The 20,808-nt window shown below is 39.5% G+C and overlaps 1 protein-coding gene across 2 annotated transcripts in view; it reads right to left on the reverse strand.

Moving 5' to 3' along the window:
• Nucleotides 1-10,260: 10,260 nt before the first annotated feature.
• Nucleotides 10,261-20,808, reverse strand: part of LOC124233819 (DNA annealing helicase and endonuclease ZRANB3-like) — a 215,746-nt gene continuing 205,198 nt past the window's right edge. For both annotated transcript variants that reach the window (XM_046651042.1, XM_046651043.1), the window contains 4 exons: nucleotides 17,002-17,112; nucleotides 15,539-15,941; nucleotides 12,524-12,655; nucleotides 10,261-10,608 (listed from right to left, as the gene is read on the reverse strand). In XM_046651042.1, coding sequence (XP_046506998.1) covers nucleotides 10,510-10,608; nucleotides 12,524-12,655; nucleotides 15,539-15,941; nucleotides 17,002-17,112 — 745 coding nt within the window. In that variant the 3' untranslated portion in view covers nucleotides 10,261-10,509. The remainder of the gene's footprint in view (nucleotides 10,609-12,523; nucleotides 12,656-15,538; nucleotides 15,942-17,001; nucleotides 17,113-20,808) is intronic.

Consider the following 20,808-nt stretch of genomic DNA (forward strand, 5'->3'; position numbering starts at 1 on the left):
AATTTCTTCATAAAGGCTATTTTGAATTCTTTATCAGTTAGATTGTAATATTCCATGTCTTTGGGATCTGCTGCTGGCATATTGTCATTTTCTTTTTGTGATACCATATTACTGTGACTTTTCATGGTGTTTGATAAAAAGTGCCTCTGCTGCTACATTTGAAGTAGCAAACATCTTTCATATTTAGCCAAGGTTCTGTTTGTTTTGATTCTAACAGTTCAACAGGTTGGTAATTAGGATCCATTTTTGTTTTCCAGAAGGTGGCGCTACAGCAGAAGTTTTTGGGTTCTCTGACTCAACTCTAAGGTTGGGAGCATGCAGATGGAAAAAAAAGCTGGTGGAGGAAAAAAAGGGTGGTGGCAGAGTTTGGGGAGATACACACTTAACACTTGGAGCTTTGAGTGTGCCCATGGCCCAGTAAGGGGGATCCTTGAGTTGGGGGGGGGGGGTCCCAGAGGTCTGTGGACAGTCCTTTTGCCAGAATCTTGGGACAGACAGCAGGAGACACTTTCCTTTAGTTCTCTTTGTTAGCCTACTTCCCTTTCCTTTCCCTCCCCCTGTTCACTGTGGTCTCTCCCCAGAGAAAGCAATGGGTCCCTCCAGCTGTAGAATGCACAGCTGGGCAGACCCCTACCTTCTGCCTTCACCCTCCACCTCCTCTGCCAGAAACATCATGCTGGCCTGCCCCCGGACCCACCACCATCTTCTACACCACTGCTGGCTCTGCCACCACTCTCCTCGCTCTGAGGCCTCCCCTGTGGTCCAATCCACCCACTTTCAGGTACACAGATTGACGAATCTCTCAAGTGTCCTGGTGCGCTGTGCAGAGGTGCTTTTTTTTCAGTTATGGATGTCTGATTAGTTGCAAATCAGAGGGGAGAGAAAAAAGGAACAACTCATGCCACCATAATGCTGACATCACTCTCAGTAATTACTTTAAATGTAAGTGGATGAAACTCCTCAATCAAAAGACAGAGATTTGCAGAAGGGACAGAAAAAACATGAACAGAAACTATATACTGTCTACAGGAGACTCACTTTAGATCCAAATTTGTTTAGAAAAAATTGGTTGGAAGTGAAAAGATGGAAAAGGATATTCCATGCTATTAGTAACCAAAGACAGCAAGGGTGGCTATACTAATATCAGACAAAATAGAATTATTTAAATAAAAAAAGCTTACAAGAGATAAATAAGGATATTATATATTAATAAAAGGTTCAATAGAGCAAGCAGATATAACAGCAGCATTTATGTATGTAATGACAGACCTTCAAAATACATGAAGCAAAAATTGACAGAATTTTGAAGGAGAAATAGACTTTTAAAATAATAGTTGAGGACTTCAATATCTCATTCTCCACAATGGAAAGAACAATGAGATAGAAGAAAAGTATGAAAATATAGGGCTTTTTTCCTTTTCAGAAGAAGGAAAACAATACAATAAACCAAAACTAGATCTAACAGACATATACGGAACACTCTACCCAACAATAACAGAATACACATTCTTCTCAAGTGCACATGGGACATTCTCCAGGATAGATCATATATTAGGCTATAAATCAAGTCTTAATAGAAAGGTAGATATCCTATAAAATATCTTCTCTGACCATGATGGGCTAAAATTAGAAATTATTAATGGAAGGAAAACTGAAAAATTCACAAAATTGTGGAAATTAAATAATACACTCTGAACAGCCAAAGGGGTCAAAGGAGAAATCACAAGGGCAATTAGAAAATTTAGAGAAGAATGAAAATAAAAACACAACATACCAAAACTTATGGGATGCATGAAAAATAGTTCTAAGAGGGAAACATAGCAGTAAAGGAAGAAATTTCTCAACATTTCTTTACATAAAAAAGGAAGAAATCTCTCAACTCAATAACCTAACTTAACACCTGAAGGAACTAGAAAAGGAAAAACAAACTAAACCCAAAGGTAGCAGAAGACAGGAAATAATAAATATTAGAGCAGACAAAAGAAATAGAGACTAGAAAACTAACGGAGAAAATCAAGAAAACCAAGACTTGACTATTCAAAAAGATCAACAGAATGGAGAAATTCTTAGTTACACAGACTAAGAAAAAAAGAGAAGATTCAAATTACTAAAATCAGAAACGAAAGTGGGTTCATTACTACTGATTCTATAGTAATAAAAAGATTATAAGAGAGTGTAATGAACAATTGTACACCAACAAACTGGATAATGTAGATAAAATGGACAAATTTCTAGAGACAAAAAATTTACCAAGACCAAATCAGAAGAAAAAAAATCCGAATAGAGCTATATAACTAGGAAAGAAACTGAATCAGTAATAAAAAAAAAAAAAAAAACCCTGACAAAGAAAAGCCCTAGACCTGAGGAGTTTTACTAATGAATTCTACCAAACACTGAAAGAAGAGCTAACATCAATTCTTCAGAAAACAATTCCAAGAAATTGAAGAAAGAACACTTCCTAATTCATTCTTTTTTAAAAATTGCAGTAACATTGGATTATAACATTATATAGCTTTCAGATGCACATTGTAATATTTCAAATTCTGTGTAGATTACATCATGTTCACACCTAATTCACTCTATGAGACTAGCATTGCCTTGATACCAACGCCAGACAAGGACATTACAAGAAAAGAAAAACACAGACCAATATCCCTTATGAATACTGATGCAAAACTTCTCAACAAAATACTAGCAAATTAAATTCAGCAGCACATTAAAAGGAATATATACTACGATCAAGGGGGATTTATTCCTGAAATGCAAGGATGGTTCAACATACAAAAATCAATCAGTGTAATACACCATACTAATAGAATGAAGGACAAAAACTAAATCATCATGTCAATTGATGCAGAAAAAGCATTTGACAAAATTCAACACCCTTTCATGATGAGAACATTTCAACAAAGAATAGGAATAGAAGGAAACTACTTCAACATAACAAAGGCTACATATGAAAAGCCCACAGCTAACATCATACTTATTGGTGAAAGACTGAAAGCTTTTCCTCTAGAACAGAAAGACATGCCCAATTTTGCTATCTCTATTCAACACAGTATTGAAAGTTCTAGCCACAGCAATTAGGCAAGAAAAAGAAATAAAAGGCATCCATATTGGAAAGGAAAAGTAAAATTATCTGTTTGCAGATGACATGATCTTATATCTAAAAAACCCTAAAGATTCCACCAAAAACCCATTAGAATTAATGAATGAGTACAGCAAAGTTGCCAGATACAACATCAACATGCAAAAATCAGTTACATTTCTACATACTAACAACGAACAATCTAAAACAAAAATTAAGAAAATAATCCCATTTACAATAGCATCAGAAAGAATAAAATATATGAGAATTAACTTAACCAAGGAAACAAAAGACTTATAAACTGAAAACTACAAACATTGCTGAAAGAAATTAAAGAAGACATAAACAGATGGAAAGACACTGGATGTTCATGTGTTGAAGGACTTAAGATTGTTTGGATTTCAGTACTACCTAGAGTGAGTCACTCGTACCTACAAGCTGCTCTGGGCATGGGGGAACTACATGGGTCTCAGAGATGTACTTTAGGCCAGACAAAGGGCAGGCACTGGTTTCAGGGTGGCAGATGCCTTCCAATGCCCAAGGGGAGTCTAGGAACTATGAACACATTCCCAGGGTTGAAGGATAGGATAACATTCATCAGGAAGTAATTCTGTCATTGTGCTACATAAGAAAGACGGCATATAGGGAGGAAACATGAAACAGCTATTCCTCACACCTCAAGTTTTGCTAAAATGGAAATGTTTGGTTTGTCTCTGCTCCCATAGTCCCTCCTCCTGAAAGAGGCAGAGCAACTTACGCTGCTGGAGAATTCAGGAGAAGGCACAGAGCCAAAGAGGACCTGTCCCTTCTCTCTCTGATCAGCCCGTTGACAGGACCGGGGCTTTCTGCTCCACCACTTTTACGTGCTAAGGACACACGCCCTGAAGACAGGCCTGAGGGTGACTTTTCTCACTGCCCACAAGAGGAGGCCAAGTGGCTCTGCCGTGGGTTTCAGGGCCTTGCTCTCCAATTCTACTTTACTAACCTCCAAACTGATATTCTGAATTCCAGCTATCTGACTCCTTTGTCTCACTTCTCAACTGGTTCCCCAGTTGGTGTGGGGAGAAGCATTATCCTCCCCAAATCTCCTAACAGCAGCTTTCAAAACAACAACAGAACAAGAGCATAGCATTGTTTCGTGTGCGCCTTTTAAAATAACCTAGTACTCGATAAAAACTGAGGAGTGAGTTCAGACACAGTGCTGTGAGGGACTATTCTGCGGAAAGCGGGTAAATGGCTTTGCAGGATTGCACAGGTGGCTTAAAGGTGAGGTGTAGCAATCTGGAGTTACAACCAAGAAGATCAGGCTGTGTGTGGTGTCTGTGTGTAAACTACACGTGCTGAGAACTTGCCAGGATCAGGTACTGCGATAGTGGTTTTTCTTAGCTCATTTATAGGGTAAGTAAAAACTACGTGGGCACCTTGCTTAAACAGACGCTAGCTATCACACAGGTACGGATGTTTGGGGTATCTGGAATCTAACGACGAACTCTGGATGTAGGGAAGCAGATGTTTAAGAGCAGACAGACTGAAATAGGAACACTTTAGGAAATGCAGAATAATTAACATTTTTAAGGTGTTTCATATGCCAGTTTCTAGGAAAAAAGCTGGTATCTGCTAATGAGACAGAGCTGGTCAGTAATTTCGGAGAGCTAGAGGGAAGCTGTTGAAGCAGAGAGCCAGTTGTCAGAACCCAGAATGCATTTCAATACCCATGACATTTCTCGGTAGTAAAAATGAGCACGACCAGGGCAGCAAAACACACTTACCGATGAAAAACAACTGACAACCTGGAGAGCAGACGGGACGTTATTCTGGTGGTTGGGTAATCAAATAGATTTGTGCGGGGACCAGGAGCTCACAATTTTCCAGTTTAAAAGAATAAAAGGTGGAATGAGAGACAGGTTAATAACAACAGACAATGAGATATTTCCACAAGCTATTTTTGATGTTTGAGATCCATGATTCTGTATCCTTTAACTAAACACAATTTTTCCATTTTTACTCTGAAGAGTTCAAGAATGCTGACTTCTTGGACATATAATTTAAAATGCTTCATACTTTTATTTCCGAAGAAACTATATTTTAAATGTTTCACTAAAGGATCTGAGGATTTATTAGTCTAAGACACGTGGGCAGAAAATCTTTTTCTCATCAACAGTTAAGAAAATGTAGAAAGATATTCATCACAGGAAAATCTCCCCAAGAAATGTACATTAAGCTGTGATTAATGCTGAGTGGGTTTCTTTAGAAATTCCAGATGAGATCTTCATGGCTCTGGGGCTACTAAAAGCAACTTCATTAGTTATCAGAGCATCTGGAGATGGATGTCACTCAGTGATGGTGGACAGGAAGGACAGACAGCCTGACACTGGCGCACCTGGTGTGGGTCATGAGCCACCCTGCTCAGAAGTCCTCACCACCCGCAGCTGGCAGCACGCTCAGATCAGCCGGACTCCCTAAGTAGACATGAGGGCACAGCCTTACTGACCAGCACAGCCTCACTGACCAGCACAGCCACATTCTCACAGTTCCCATATTGTAAACTGGTTTATTCCCCAGCTATCAATTCCTAGTTCTGTTCCCTGAATCCAGAGACTTGTCTAAGCCTAAACGGTATCTCGTAACTTCTCTGAGTCTTTCTAGGGCCAGGCTCTCCTTCTTCATATTCACCTTAGCCCCTTTTGTTTTGTTTTGTTTTTGAGGAAGACTGGCCCTGAGCTAACATCCATGCCCATCTTCCTCTATTTTGTATGTGGGATGCCTGCCAGAGCATGGCTTGATGAGCAGTGTGTAGGTCTGTGTCGGGGATCCAAACCAGCGAGCCCCAGGCCCCTGAAGTGGAGCATGTGGACTTAACCACTTCTCCACGAGGCCAGCCCCCTCCACCCCTCTGTTTTTCACTCAGTCTTCATCTCCTGGGTGGTAGCAGCTATTTTCTTCCCTGGGGGCACGCTGCACTTCTTTCAGCACACAGGGTCCACTGTTTGCCCTGACACTTTCCATCTCTGTTGGAACCTTCTATTTGCAAGCCATAGAGGGCAGCTTCTCTTTCTGACTGTGAGGACGAAAGAACAGCCTCCCTAAAATGCCCCTGCAGTATTTACCTGCTGAGGCCTTTGCCATTAGGTTGATCTCTATCTTTATTTTCAGTCCTAGAATGCTTCATCTCAGTGTGCCCCATAAGTAAAGCACATCAAGCCAGGGGAAGGCAGGACACAGAGCTCAGAGACACAGCAGGAAGGGATGGGCATGGGCCAGTCAGAGTCCTGGGTGGCAAATGCTCATTGTTCCTTATAGTCTGTTTTTTTTCCAGCTGTATTGAGATATAATTGACAAATAAAATTGTAAGATATTTAAAGGGTACAATGTGATTTGCTACCTTTATACATTGTGAAAGGATCACCACCATCTAGCTAATGAACACATCCATCACCTCACATATTTATCTTTTTTTTTGGTGAGAACATTTCAGTTCTACTCTCTTAGCAAATTTCAATTATACGACAGAGTTATCAACTACAGTCACCATGTTATACATTACATCCTCAGATCTTATTCATCTATAACTGAAAATTGGCATCCTTTTATCAAACTATCCTTATCCCCCTACCTCCCAGCCTCTGGGAACCACTTTTCTACTCTCTCTTTCTATGAGTTTGACTTTTTATTTTTTTAAAAAAATTAAGTTTCCACACATAAGTGATACCATGCTGTATTTGTCTTTCTTTGTCTGGCTTATTTCACTCAGCATAATACACTCCAGGTTCATGCTGTTGCAAATGGCAGAATTCCCTTCTTTTTTAAAGCTGAATACTATTCCATTGTCTACATCTACTACATTTTCTTTATCTACTCATCTGTCAATGGACACTTAGGTTGTTTCCATACCCTTGCTATTATGAATAATGCTGCAGTGAACATGAGAGTACAGATATCTCTTTGAGATAATGGTTTCGTTTCCTCTCCAGAAGCAGGATTGCTGGGTCATATGGTAGTTCTATTTTTAATTTTTGAGGAACTACCATACTATTTTTCATAATGGCTTGTACCAATTTACATTCCCACCAACAGTGCACAGCATTTGTTATTGCCTTTTTTCTTTTTTTTTTTTTTTGGTGAGGAAGATTGGCCCTGAGTTAATAGCCATTGCCAATCCTCCTCTTTTTGCTCAAGGAAGACTGGTGCAGAGCTAACATCTGTGGCAATCCTCCTCCACTTTGTATGTGGGTTGCCACCACAGCATGGTTTGATGAGTGGTGTAGGCCTGGCCCAGGATCCAAAGCCACAAACCCCTGGCCACCGAAGTGGAACATGCCGACCTCAAGCACTGTGCCACTGGTCCAGCCCCTCTCTTGTCTTTTTGATAACAGTCATCCTAACAGATATAAGGATTGTTTTTTTTTTTTTGAAGATTGGCACCTGAGCTACCAACTGTTGCCAATCTTCTTAGTTTTATTTTTCTGCTTTCTCTCCCCAAATCCCCCCAGTATATAGTTGTATATTTCAGTTGTGGGTGCTTCTAATTGTGGCATGTGGGATGCTGCCTCAACATGGCCTGATGAGCAGTGCCATGTCTGTGCCCGGCATCCGAACTGGTGAAACCCTGGGCCGCCAAAGCGGAGCGTGTGAACTTAACCACTCGGCCAAGGGGCCGGCCCCAGGATTGTGGTTTTGATTTGCTTTTCACTGATGATCAGTGATGTTGAGCACATCTTCATGTTGGCCATTTGTATGTCTTCTTTGGAAAAATGTCTATTCAGGTCCTTTGCCTATTTTCTAATAGAATTATTTGGTTTTTTGCTATTGAGTTGTATGAGTTCCCTACATACTTTGCATATTAACCTATTTGAATATGTGGTTTGCGAATATTTTCTCCCATTCCATAGGCTGTCTTTTCATTTTGTTGGTAGTGTCCTTTGCTGTGCAGAAGCTTTTTAGTTTGATGTAGTCTTATTTATTTATTTTTGCTTTTGCTGTCTTTACTTTTGGTGTTGAATCCAAAAAAATCATTGCCAAGACTTATGTCAAGGAGCTTACCATCTATGTTTTCTTCTAGTCGTTTTATGGTTTGAAGTCTTAACACTCAAGTCTTTAATCCATTTTGAGTTAAATTTGTGTGTATGGGGAAAAGAGTGGTCCAGTTTCATTCTTTTACATGTGGCTGTCCAGTTTTTCCAACACCATTTATTGAAGAGACTATCCTTTCTCCATTGTATATTCTTGGCTCCTTTGTTGAAAATTAGTTGAATATATAGGCATGAGTTATTTCTGGGCTGTCTATCTTGTTCCATTGATCTGTTTTTTATGCCAATACCATGCTGTTTGATTTCTATAGCTTTGAAAACATAGCTTGAAATCAGGAAGCATGATGCCTCCAGCTTTGCTCCTCTTTCTCAAGATTGCTTTGGCTATTTGGGGTCTTTGGTGGTTCCATATGAACTTTAGGATTTTTTTTTATTTTTGTGAAAAATGCCATTGGAATTTTGAAAGGGATTCCATTGAATCTGTAGATTGCTTTGGGTAATATGGACATTTTAACAATATTAATTCTTCTGACCCATGAACACAGGATATCTTTCCATTTGTTTGTGCCTTCAATTTCTTTCATCAAAGTGTTCTAGTTTCCGTATACAGATCCTTCACCTCCCTGGTTAAATTTATTCCTAAGTATTTTATCCTTTTCAATGCTCTTACAGCGTTTTTAATTGATCAGAATTTTGAAATCTGGCAAAGAGAGAGACCATCTTCATGGGTCATTTCACCTCAAACCATCATACAGTTCCTACATCCGAGAACTTTCTCTGTAGAATTACCACCTTAGTTTGATCTAAAGAGTAAGCTCCACTCAAATCTGACCTAGTTAGACTAAAGTCTCACTTGCAAACACCCCATGCTGGAGGAAAAGCAACGTGCCAGCTTCTCAGCTCTGAACCGTGAGGAATCCTAGGTTACCCTGGCAATGAGGCAGAAAACGGCCAATAGCCTGACCAGCAAAGCAGAAAGGAGGCCAAAGAAAGCCCAACCTAATTTATAAAATAAACAACACTATTTGACACATACAATGAAACAGTTATAAAGTTAATAAAATCTCTGGACGGAAATTTCACAATTGTATAATCTTTCTAAAAACAAGTCCTCTACATTATAAAGCACACGCTATGGATTAAAATTGGAGAGTGCTCAAGCTAAGGAGGTTTACATCAAACAGTATTTACAAATGGGCCTTCTGTGAATGCAATTCTTTCTTGGACCTGTATTTTGTGTAGTTCTGACTCTTTGCTCTCGCGATTCTGACACATTGCGGGATTATGCCCTGATTTTGTTTCATCACTCTTTTATTTTTGAATATCAATTATACTTTAATATTACAATTATATTTTTTAACATATATCTCTATCTGATCATGCTTTACTATAAAGAGTTTTATCATCATCACCCCTTTTAAAAGGGGTACCATGAATATACTTTTAATAAGACAGGATTTTAAAAACAGAAAATGATAACCAGGAGACAGGGCGCTTTGACCATAAGCCTAGTTTTATGCATTAAAACAAACTAACTAAAAAATGAAGTTTTAGTGGCATTTTACATTTCATGTTTTCAGTTTTTAAATATTTTTAACAATTACTCTACCCAGAACTCCCAAATTATCCACAAACAACATAGGTCCAATTAGTTTATTTTCAAAAGCATCTTTTCAACAAAGACACTGGCTAAGAAATTAAAAAGACAACACTCAAAATGTGTACCCCAACTCCATTTTGGAGGCATTTAGTGAACAAGAGTTTCTCTTGCATACTAAGCAGGCTGATCACACTTGGCCCAGAATTCCTGAATAATGATGATTTGCCCTCAAAATTTCCCTTATGGTTTTGCAATGTTCCATTTATATACACAGCAGTCCAGAACCAAGACTAATCTAGCAGTATTTCTCAAGTAATTGAGAGTATATTTTTCAAATGTAATCTATGTATAATACCATGATTAAGGTACAGCTGGGGAAATGAAAGTTTTTTTTTGAAAGATTTTATCTTTTCCCTTTTTCTCCCCAAAGCCCCCCGGTACATAGCTGTATATTCTTTGTTGTGGGTCCTTCTAGTTGTGGCATGTGGGACGCTGCCTCAGCGTGGTCTGATGAGCAGTGCCATGTCTGCGCCCAGGATTCGAACCAACGAAACACTGGGCCGCCTGCAGCAGAGCGCGCGAACTAAACCACTCGGCCACGGGGCCAGCCCCGGGGAAATGAAAGTTTAACAAAACTTTCAAAAGAAAAGCATTTACTATGAAAAGGGAAGCTGAATTCTTGATTTTTGTTCTGCAAATTTTTACTCAGAAAATATTAGACAAACGTGAAAAAAAAATGTGCTGAATTCCTCCACATGTAAACCATTTGTCATCCATTCTAAGTGTTTTATACTTCATTTCTTTATCAAAAACCGTGTGATGTCTGATCCGTGCTTTGATGCTAGAGATTGTCTTCTCACCTGGCTTCTTTCCTTGGCTTGTCTGGCAGTTCTCTAAAAGTTAAAAAATATGCACGTGTACACATGTTAGGAAAAAAGTACTGGTTACAGAAACTCAAAATTTTGTATTCTGTTAGTGTGGGAAAATCTACACTATCACCACACCCATTTCCTAGTCTTTGCCATTAGGGGCGTTACCAAACTGCAAGCAGAGGACCCCAGTAGCTCTGGGACATGCCCTGAGGTCCTCGGTTCACTTAGGACCAGATGCTGAGGAGAAAACACACAGCTTTGGGGGATGTCTTGCTAGCCAGTGAGACCATGAATCCCTCATTTGGGGACCAGGGGAGGCCATGATTCTCCTCATCCATGTGGGAACTTGTAAGGCATCTTGGTATTTCCCCGAGTGCAGTGCGTGTAAGACCTGTCTGCTTCCTGTTCTCTGGGCTCAGAGGCCATTCCCAACCTAACAGCCTAGCCAATGCAGAAAAACAAAATGAGATAGACCAGAACTAGACTCTTCTGCTGCTCCCACAAATAAAGTTTTTCATGAGAATCTGAAAAAGTGATTACAGAGGGGCGGCATTTTCTTTTGCTATATCTTAATTCTCCTGTAGGTCTTGAATGTGCTAATATGCACAGCTGAGAAATCAGATAACTTTCTTCTCAACTGAAGTCTATGTACCTGTGAAGTGATCAAGGTGGAAGAGGTGGGGAGAGAAAAGAGGGTTAAAACTAAAAACAAAAACCCCTGCCTCTATGATGTGATTCCATTTACGTAAAAATTATGTTTGTGAAGAAATTGAGGAATCTGCAATATTAAAAGAAGACTAAGAAAGTCCTCATACCATATGAACATTGGTAACGGATCTGAACAGTTCTCAAAAGTGTAAATACTATTGATTAGCATTTTCAAAAACATCTGGGTCTTTAGTAAACAAAGTAATGGCAGACCATTCTTCTCCCGTCACATTAGCACTAATTAGTGCAGTTAAATGGGTATTCTCCTTCACTGATGGGTGAGAGGAGCATAACTGATTTTGTACAAACCTTTGGAAAACAGCTTGGAGATAAATTCCTATAGTCTCAAAAATATTCAAACACTTGACTCAGTGATTTTATATCAGAGAATCTATCTTAAGGAACGACCTCAAATGTAAAAAACAGTACATATACCAAAAAAATGTGCTTGGTAGTGTTATGTATAAGAACAAAGAAATGTAAGCAACTTCAACGTTCACCACTATGGGAATGCTAAATAAACTAGGTGGAGATCTACTCAATCGACTAATATGCAGCCATTTTAGATGATAAACATTATGAATGCTTAAATCTTGCCATAAGTGAAAAAGAAAGTTGGATACAAAGTTGCATATTGAGCATATGCTTCTTTCTAAGATTATCTCAAGAGGCAGATCCTACTCCCTCTAACTGCCTGTTAAAAATTCATCTTAGCTGATAATACTATGTCACTGTTTTCCTTTTGCTTTAAACAGCAGGTAATTGCCCAAAGATGCGCCCAGGTGACTGGGTTTCATACTTTGGCCAGCAGTGCACTGTTGCATGTTGAACTGAGTTGGTCCTAGAGATAATTTATTAATGTTCTCAGATATTTCAGGACATATTTGGCTGTAGATACAAACATATGCCACGGCCCTAATTCACCGAACTTCTGGTTTGAGGGTCCGGGTCTCTTCCAGACTGTGCAATATGTAAGTTGTATTCGTTTTGTTCTAGGTGGTGGTGAAAATTCCCCGGTCCTAGAATGAATTAAAAGGGAAGCAGTTTCTCTTCCACCTGTGACTGAGAACTTACATTGGCCTCAAGAGGAAACTCAAGGGTTAGGTGATGAATCCCGGATCCCAGACCAGGGATACGGATCCATCCACATAATCTTCCACACTGGTACGCACAATTTGCAATGTGAAGTCCCTGGATGGAGTCAAACATGCCTGTGAGCTTCACTGACCTCTTTGTGACAGATCGTGCAGAGAGTCTGCAGGTTGTCCAGGGAGCATTGCCCTCCTCCACTGGACACTGGCTTGATGTGGTCCACCTGCCAGAAATGCCCTTCTCCTGGGTTCCTTATCATTTCATTAAGCTGCAATGAGAACACAAGATCAGCAATTTCCGACATACACTGTGGTTTTACGTTGTGCCATTATGTTTATACAGCAAAATCACTGGGAAAAATACACTAGGATGGCTTTTTATAGCTTTTATCATGAGTAGGAAAAATCCCCTAGCTTAGCAATTTGAAAGCAATAAAATATGTTTCTGAAAAAGTTTGTTTCCCTTACCTAACTCATTTTGAAAAAATTATAAGCAAGTATAAAATACTAAGACTCCTGACAGATTGGGAAAAATCAGTTCCTTCTGCACCTTTGAGCTAGTTTTTAGAGTCACTAAAACCAAACTGAGAAAAGAATAAGAACAGACTAGAAATTAAAACCTTCTGAATATTACTGACTCAGACAATCTTTAACTGTTGACCTTCAATGCAATTGTTACTACACCAGTGACAGTTTAATATTAATATTAATAGCTATCACCTGAACTTTTATGCTATTCACCTGGGAGCCTGCCAAGTCACATGGACTGGAATGAAATTTCTAGAACAAACCTCTGTATCTTGCATATTTGGAATAAACAAAGATGTCCATTGAAAGTGGCCATTATTGAGGCCAGTCCACATATACACACTTTATATTTAACTAGTAATGACCCACATTAGAATGGGACGTATTTTAACATTTTACCTGAGGTGGTAAAACCAGCTCACTGCACAGCAGTGTAGTTGTTTAAATACCACAAAGATGAGTGTGAAAGTTGTTTTTATTTCCTTGGTGTTGGACAAGGAAGAAATTACAATCAACTTCATGGCTGCCGGCCAGGGAAACCTGTGACATGGTTCCAGAGCCCTTGTAAGGAAGCTCGTCAGGCCCACGGACAGCACAGGGACCTGATCACCAGTGTCTGGACCGAGAGGAGCCCAGGAGCCAGCGAGCTTTGTCCAGCTGAACTTTGTTACAGACTGACTCACTTTCTCTTCTGTATTGGACTTCCCAACTTCTGTTAGAAGATATAAATAGATTTTTATTTTTGAGGTTGGTATTGTTAGAAGCAACTACAAATGGCAGTCTTGTGCATCAAGCAAATGGCACATTCTTAGAAAAAAATCCATTTTGGTCCTGCCTTTTGTAACCAATTCTTTTTTGCTGAGCAGTCTCCACTCTGACAGACTTTATGATCCAGAAGCCTCTTTGTTCTTCCCAGTAATACTATGGCAAATCACTGGGGGTCAGTCTTCAACATCCTAAATTCACCTCTTGAAAGACTCACTCCCTCTCCGACTGGTCCTCCCCTCTCTGAGCCCCGTGGTGCTCCCTATTCTCTGCGTTCTTGTTTTAGATGTATACTATGTGACTTCTGCATCCTGGACAGGCTGCTTTCAAGATGTCCTTGAGTCTTTTCATTGTGCGTCCTCTGGAAGCCTCCACACTCTGGCAGCAAAAAGAAACTGGAGTCTGGTGACACCTCTGGGATGGGTACAACATGTCTCTCACCAATTAGACCAGAAGATTTTTCAGGAACTCTGATTGTCCTTAGGGAAATAGTATATTTCCCTAGCTCTCAAAGTCACACTAATTTATCTTTGCAGAAACGCTTATTAATTAATTCTGTCATAATTCAGCAATACTAGGTAAATAAAAATGTATGATTTGACTAACTGGCAGGAATTTATCCAATATTTTAGTGGGCAGTGAGTAGCTCAGGAGTGATTTTTTTTTAATTAAGCACAATACAAAATCACTTTTTTTTTTTTTTTTTTTTGCTGAGGAAGATTCACCCTGAGCTAACATCCACTGCGAATCTTCCTCTTCTTTTCTTTTAGGAGAGCTGGGCCCAGGCTGCCGAACTGGAGCCAAACTTAATCACTATGCCACCGGGGCTGGCCCCTAAATTATACATTTTGCTCTCATTTGAAATTTATAACTGATTAGAACAGAACATTAGAAACCCAACTGAGTTTTGGAAATCAAGTGAATACTGATAATAGTATGTTAAGAATACTGTTTTTTTTTAAATAAATTACATTTTACAGTGGGATGAACATGTATAAGTTTCCTTCTCATTGTAATGAACTATATTTTGGGGGTTATCTGTTTGCCACATATTAACATCATGAAAAGTAGAACAACCAGACCATAGGTGTCCTTAATGCAATGTACCATCTGTTAAGATCTCTTCCCAAAATAATGTAATCATAATCTGATTAAACCTCTAGATCTTATAACCATTATCCAGGAAATCAGGAGGATAGAGAAACATGTCAGCTAGCACCATGAGGATACAGGGAGACAAATCCAGAATGTGGGAAATCCTACAGGCAAATGATCCAATTTTTTAATGGTGTAAAAAAAGGGATGAGGTGATATAGATTAAATGGAGCATAAGAGACGTAATGACCAAATGCAATGTGTGGGTCACATTTTGATCCTCATTAGAACAAAGCAACTGTAAAAAGACATTTTGAGACAATCTGGGAACCCAAACTTACTGGACTTAATGGACTTATTATAATTAAGGAATTATAATTGTGTTGGGTGTGTGTATTGGGGTATGGGATTATACTTAAAAGGAGGAAAGACAGAGAGACAGAGAGAGAGAGGGAAGAAGAAAGTCTTTATATGTGAGAGATACATAATGAAAGTATTTAAGGGTGAAATAAAACCTTGTCTGGAATTTGCTTTAAAATAATTCCAGGAGAAAAAAGGAATCGAGGTGAAGGGCAGATGAAAATGAAGGCAAATGTTGATAACTGTTAAAGTTGGTGATGCGTATATGGGTTCATTATTCTTTCTACTTTTGTATATATGTTTGAAAGTTTCCATATTAAAAAGTTAAAAAAAGAAAGTTTGAGAATCAATATTCATCACTCAGTACAATGCTGCCTTCTCTCTGTCCCATGATTATAATTTACCTGTTCTAATGGGAGCTTTGAGGTCCAGGTAGTATCCAGAAGATTCTTCCTCTGACCTTTAGGGGCATCTCTCAGACGTAAAAAGAGTTCTTGTGCATTCAGATTACAGAGCTGACACACACCGTGTTCAATTTCAAATACTTTGGCTCGCAGGTAACTGTTATGAGATCGAATCCAAAACTCCTCCTGACATCTCAGAGAGCAAAAGCGTGAATCCCAAGCGTTGGCTTTACACTCTTGCCTAGTTTGGCAAGTGGGTTGCTGACAGCGAAGGCAAAGGGGATTTCCTTCATTATCCACAGCTTGCAAATAGCCTTTGGATGTAGAAGGCTCCACAGTGAGATCAGCTTGGGCTGTGCAGGGATTTAGAAAGGGGACACAGGCTCCATCTTTAAGAAATTTTCTAGAATTGAACAAAACAGTGACTAGGTAACTAAAGAACACTGATTCTAGTCTAAATAGTCATTACTTTATATAAAGGTCTTCAAAATTTCTATATTGATAATCAGTAAACATGGGGCCCACAGATTCTGTGACTCAGTGTGGAAGTAAATAGCTGTAGTCAGCACTCTACACTCTATGCCAAGTAAAAGAAAGAATGGTGTGTTAAAAAAAATTTATCTTGAATACAAATATGCTGCCTCTCTTGGGAATTTAGATGTCTTCAAGTTAATCAGACTGTGAGACATCTGGAGAAGTAGGAAAATGGGAAGACAGAAAATGCTTCTTGAGGTTGGGAAAGGAGGCGAGTGGAAAAGCCCAACTAAAGTAGTGGCTGTCGTGCTCTCTACATGTGCCGGGTCACACACCTCCACAGGACAGAGAGGCCATTAAAGTCTCCCATGCACACTTTCTTCCGGCTTCTGCTGCCCTACAGGACACAGAGTCTTCACATCCATAAAGTGACAGAACCAGGTAGCTAACAGCGTCGACAGGAACCACAACAGTAGACTTGCTAAACAGGTGCCTCCTCCAGGTAAACTCAGTTGATAAAACGAAAATTAGCAATGAAACCTGACAGGACATGAGCTCAATTTGTTAGAATAAAAGGAAAAGGTACATTATTCAATTATGTTGAAAAGTCCTACATGGGAATTACAACAGCTGCTTTGCCTATTTCCATAGCTGTTCGTTCGAAGTGTTAAAAGAAAAACTTCTTATGACAGAAAACACTCAAGATGGGGAGGCAGAGCCCAGATTTGACCTCAAGTCTCCTAGCATCTAGTGGCCTAGGGCAGGTCACTTGGTCCACCTGGTCTCAGCATCCTTCCTCATCTCTAATTTCTAAGGTGAGGAATCATGTGCCTCACAGGCTTGCTAGGAGGATTCAAGAGCTACTCTATTGTGAAAGCTTTGTGACCTGTCAAATGGCCAAACAAAGGTGAAGTATTACAAAAATGAATACACAATTTTAAAGGAGTGGTCTTAGTCCTTCTATACTCCACTGGTAAATAAAACCTTACTTTGTGGAAGAGTCCCACGGCCTGGGCTCCTTTGTGATCAGACGGACATGGCCCCCGTCACTCTTCACCTTGTCCATCGAGGCGACAGCAACATCTTCTTTGGTTATATATCTAAAACAATTACACGTTAAGTAGATTTCCTCTGTCCTATAAGAGTCTCCCTATTTCATGTTCGCACTGCTCCTTGCAAATCCAACAGGAGAAAAAGCAAGATACCAGTCTCTTCACTGTGCTAATACTAAAGTTAGGGAATGGAATTTTCTCCCTTTACATTGGTCTCCACATGTGGGAAACACATCTCTTTGTTCCAAATTAGTTTTCTCAAGATTTATTTTTCTAAGAAATTCAAGAGCTATTCAATATCCTTTGGATCAATTTTCACTTAGGGATAAAAAAGGAATGGATGTAGGAATAAGAAATGATCAAATCCATGCACAACTGACAGCCTTCAGTAAACAGCTTGCCAAGCTGTGCAGAAAATCTCTAATTGCATTTTTACCTCCCTCTTGGCCTTTTCTGCAAGGCTTCTCAAATCACCTTAATCAGCTATAACAGTGTATCAGCGAATTCGGGTGAAGTGATTCTCTTTTTAGTTAATCAGGTTCAATCACATCTTCTATAATCTCAAGGTTGTTCCCACTATCATTGGCCCACACAGGGTTTATGGAATCTTCCACTGAAAGAAAGCCACTCTTGATGTGGGATTCAGAATCTTATAACACAACACCATCAATACCACACAATGGTTTAGGGACTGGAAGTAAAGATGAAAGTTATTCCAATTAAAGGTGACAGGGGAATTTAAGTAGGTGAAATGCAATTAGCCAATTAATTCCTTCTAATTAGCATGGCCCAGTTTCTCTGGTAGTTATACCTATTGTAGTTTTTTTCTTAATTCATTTAAACATATTTTTCTTCATATTTTTAAGTACTTCTCCATTCAGTAGTCTGATAATAAAATCAGAGCTAAATCACAATGGAATTGTGTAATTGTAGGTAAAATTTTAGAAATGTGCTCTTATGTTGTTGAAATAGATTTAATAATTAACAGATTTTCTTTTTACAAACTATTTTATTAATTTTTTGATTAGGTGATACATGCACAAATTTAAAAATTGAAAAGGCAAGCAACAGCGTATTTGGTGAAGAATCAGGACCCCTTCCATTCCCATCCCTCTTGTCCCCCTCTCCCTCTGCTGCCAGTTTTTAATATATCCTTTGAGAGATAGTTTATTTTCTCTGTGTATAGGTTGTACCATTTATTTATTTATCTCTGTATTTTTATTGACATATAACTCACATACCATAAAATTTACCACTTTAAAGTTTACAATTCAGTGCATTTTAGTATATTCACAAGGTTGTACAACCATCACCATTACCTAATTCCAGAACATTTTCATCAACCCCACAAAAAACCTGTCCTCATTAGCAGTTACTCCCCATGATACTTTTTATTTTTAAAAACAAATGGTAGCAGAATATACACACTAACCCTCACCTCGCTCTTTTTACCTGAAAATACATCTCAGAGACCTTTCCCTATCAGTACACACAGGGCTGCCCTATTTTCCTAATGGTTGCATAGCTAACCAGTCTCTGATTAATGAGCATGTAGGTTGTTCCAGCCTCTGCTACCACAAACAATGTTGTAATAAATATCCCTATACATGGTATTTTCTACACATGAAGTAGACATAGAATAAGTTCCCAGAAGTAGAATTGCCGCATGAAAGGTCTTGGGTGCTTTAAATTTGGATAGATTTGGACACATTGTTCTCCTTTGGGTTTGTACCAATATATGCGTCCAGCAGCAATGAATGAACGAGAGCACCTGTTTCCTCACACTTTCACTAGCACAAGGTAAGTCAGTTAAAAACATCACTGCTGGGGTTGGCCCGGTGGCACAGCGGTTAGGTTTGTACATTCTGCTTCAGTGGCCTGGGGCTTGCTGGTTTGGATCCCGGGTGCAGACCTATGCACCACTTGTCAAACCGTGCTGTGGCAGGCGTCTCACATATAAAGTAGAGGAAGATGGGCATGGATGTTAGCTCAGGGCCAGTCTTCCTTGGCATAAAAAAGGAGGAATGGCAGCAGATGTTAGCTCAGGGCTAATCTTCCTCAAAAAAAAAGAAAAATCACTGCTAATGGTGATATGTAGTTCATTATAGCTTTAAATTTGCATTTCTCCTATTAAGAGGAAGAGTGACTAGCTTTTCATGTATATGCATTTCCACTTGTGTGGCTTTCCTAAAGCAAAAAGGAAGCACAGTGAATTCTTGGAGAATTCTCTAACTTGCTCTTTTAGATCCTAAACTTCCCCTCTCCCCCCATTTCTTCAACCATTTTATTCCCTTGACAAAAGCTCTTTGCTGAAGTAGTTCAGTAGATTCTAAGTGAACTCAAAAGCTTCCTTGCTTTGAGGGTCAAGGGGACATTAAGCCTTGCCTCAGGTATTATTCAATGTTTAGAAGCTTCGAAACCTAATTCAGTACTTTAAAAAATGCTGAGGAATCTATTCAGAGATTTAAGAACTAAAAATAACCTTTCCTACAAGAAGTTTAAGCACAATTTTTTGGAAACCATGAGAAATAGATCAATCAACCCCAAAGTGAGTTGTTGACAACTTTTCAAATGGAGTTGTGAGTTACCAATATTTAGTTTTCCATTGAGGTTTGCTAGGAAGTTCATGTAAGTATACCAACTCTCAATAGGATTATGGTAAATCTCAATTTTGACAAATAGGGAAGGGAGAATGTAGCCTACTAAAGTAATTCCTGGATGGGGATGGGAGCAGGAGTGTGCATTGGAAAGTGGCCCAAATCCATGAAAACAATGCTGGGCTATAGGCTGCTGACCTGTTTTGGAGATGAGTTGTGGCTAGAGGATAAACAGTTGGCATCCTAAGGCTCCAACTGAATCAGGCCTGCCTCTGAAAAATGGGAACTCACTTAGGCACTGAAACCATGGCTGATGGTCTTGGCTTCCATTCATATTTAAGAGTGAGCTACTCAAAAGATGACTGCAAAGCTGTAAGCTTGAATGGGACCTGAAAACTGGTGGATGTCACTGGAGGATAATCTGGTTGGAGATCTAGCCATTGCTTTTGGGGGAATTCCTAAACATCAGTATCTATGCGTCTTTATTCTGAGACCATTCCATTTTTTTCAGAGATGAATCCTCTAATCTCCTGCCTAGGAAGTAAAATGTGGCTGCTGGTATTCTGGAAACTGAGCAAAGAAAGTAGTCTGGGGAGTGTCAGTTTCTAACATAATGCATCTCCCTTCATCTCCAGTAAACCTGGTGTTTCCAAGACTGGCGCCTCTCTGGTTCGGTTTCTCTAGAAAGTAAACTGGTAGGACAGTGGGAGGGAAAGGCACCCAGTTCTAACTGCTCCTCATACAGACTTCAATCAATCAGTGCTGTTGTGCAGCCCCATCTTTCACACCTGCTGTCAGAGACACACAGTTACTCCAATTTACTGAGGCTCACTCGGTTCTACAGCAGGAACCAGCATGCTTCCTCAAAGCATCCCCCCCAACTCCCCCGCAGGTACACAGCTTTCCCTTTCATGGCTCTACTGGGTCAACTTCCCTGGAGCCCTCCCTCTCTGTGCTCAGTGACCAAGGTCTCTAGATCTCCCTCCTTAACACCTCTCTTCATTCTCTTTCCTTCATTCCCACTGCTAATGCCTTAATATAAGTCCTCACTGTTTTTTTCCAGGTTTACTATAATAGTCTTTTAACTTGTGTGGTAGGTAGATTTTAAAGATATTTCCCTAGGATTCCTGGTATTCAATCAATTACT

This window comes from Equus quagga, unplaced genomic scaffold (genome assembly GCF_021613505.1).
Source record: "Equus quagga isolate Etosha38 unplaced genomic scaffold, UCLA_HA_Equagga_1.0 252_RagTag, whole genome shotgun sequence".
In the NCBI taxonomy this organism is placed as follows: Eukaryota; Metazoa; Chordata; class Mammalia; order Perissodactyla; family Equidae; genus Equus; species Equus quagga.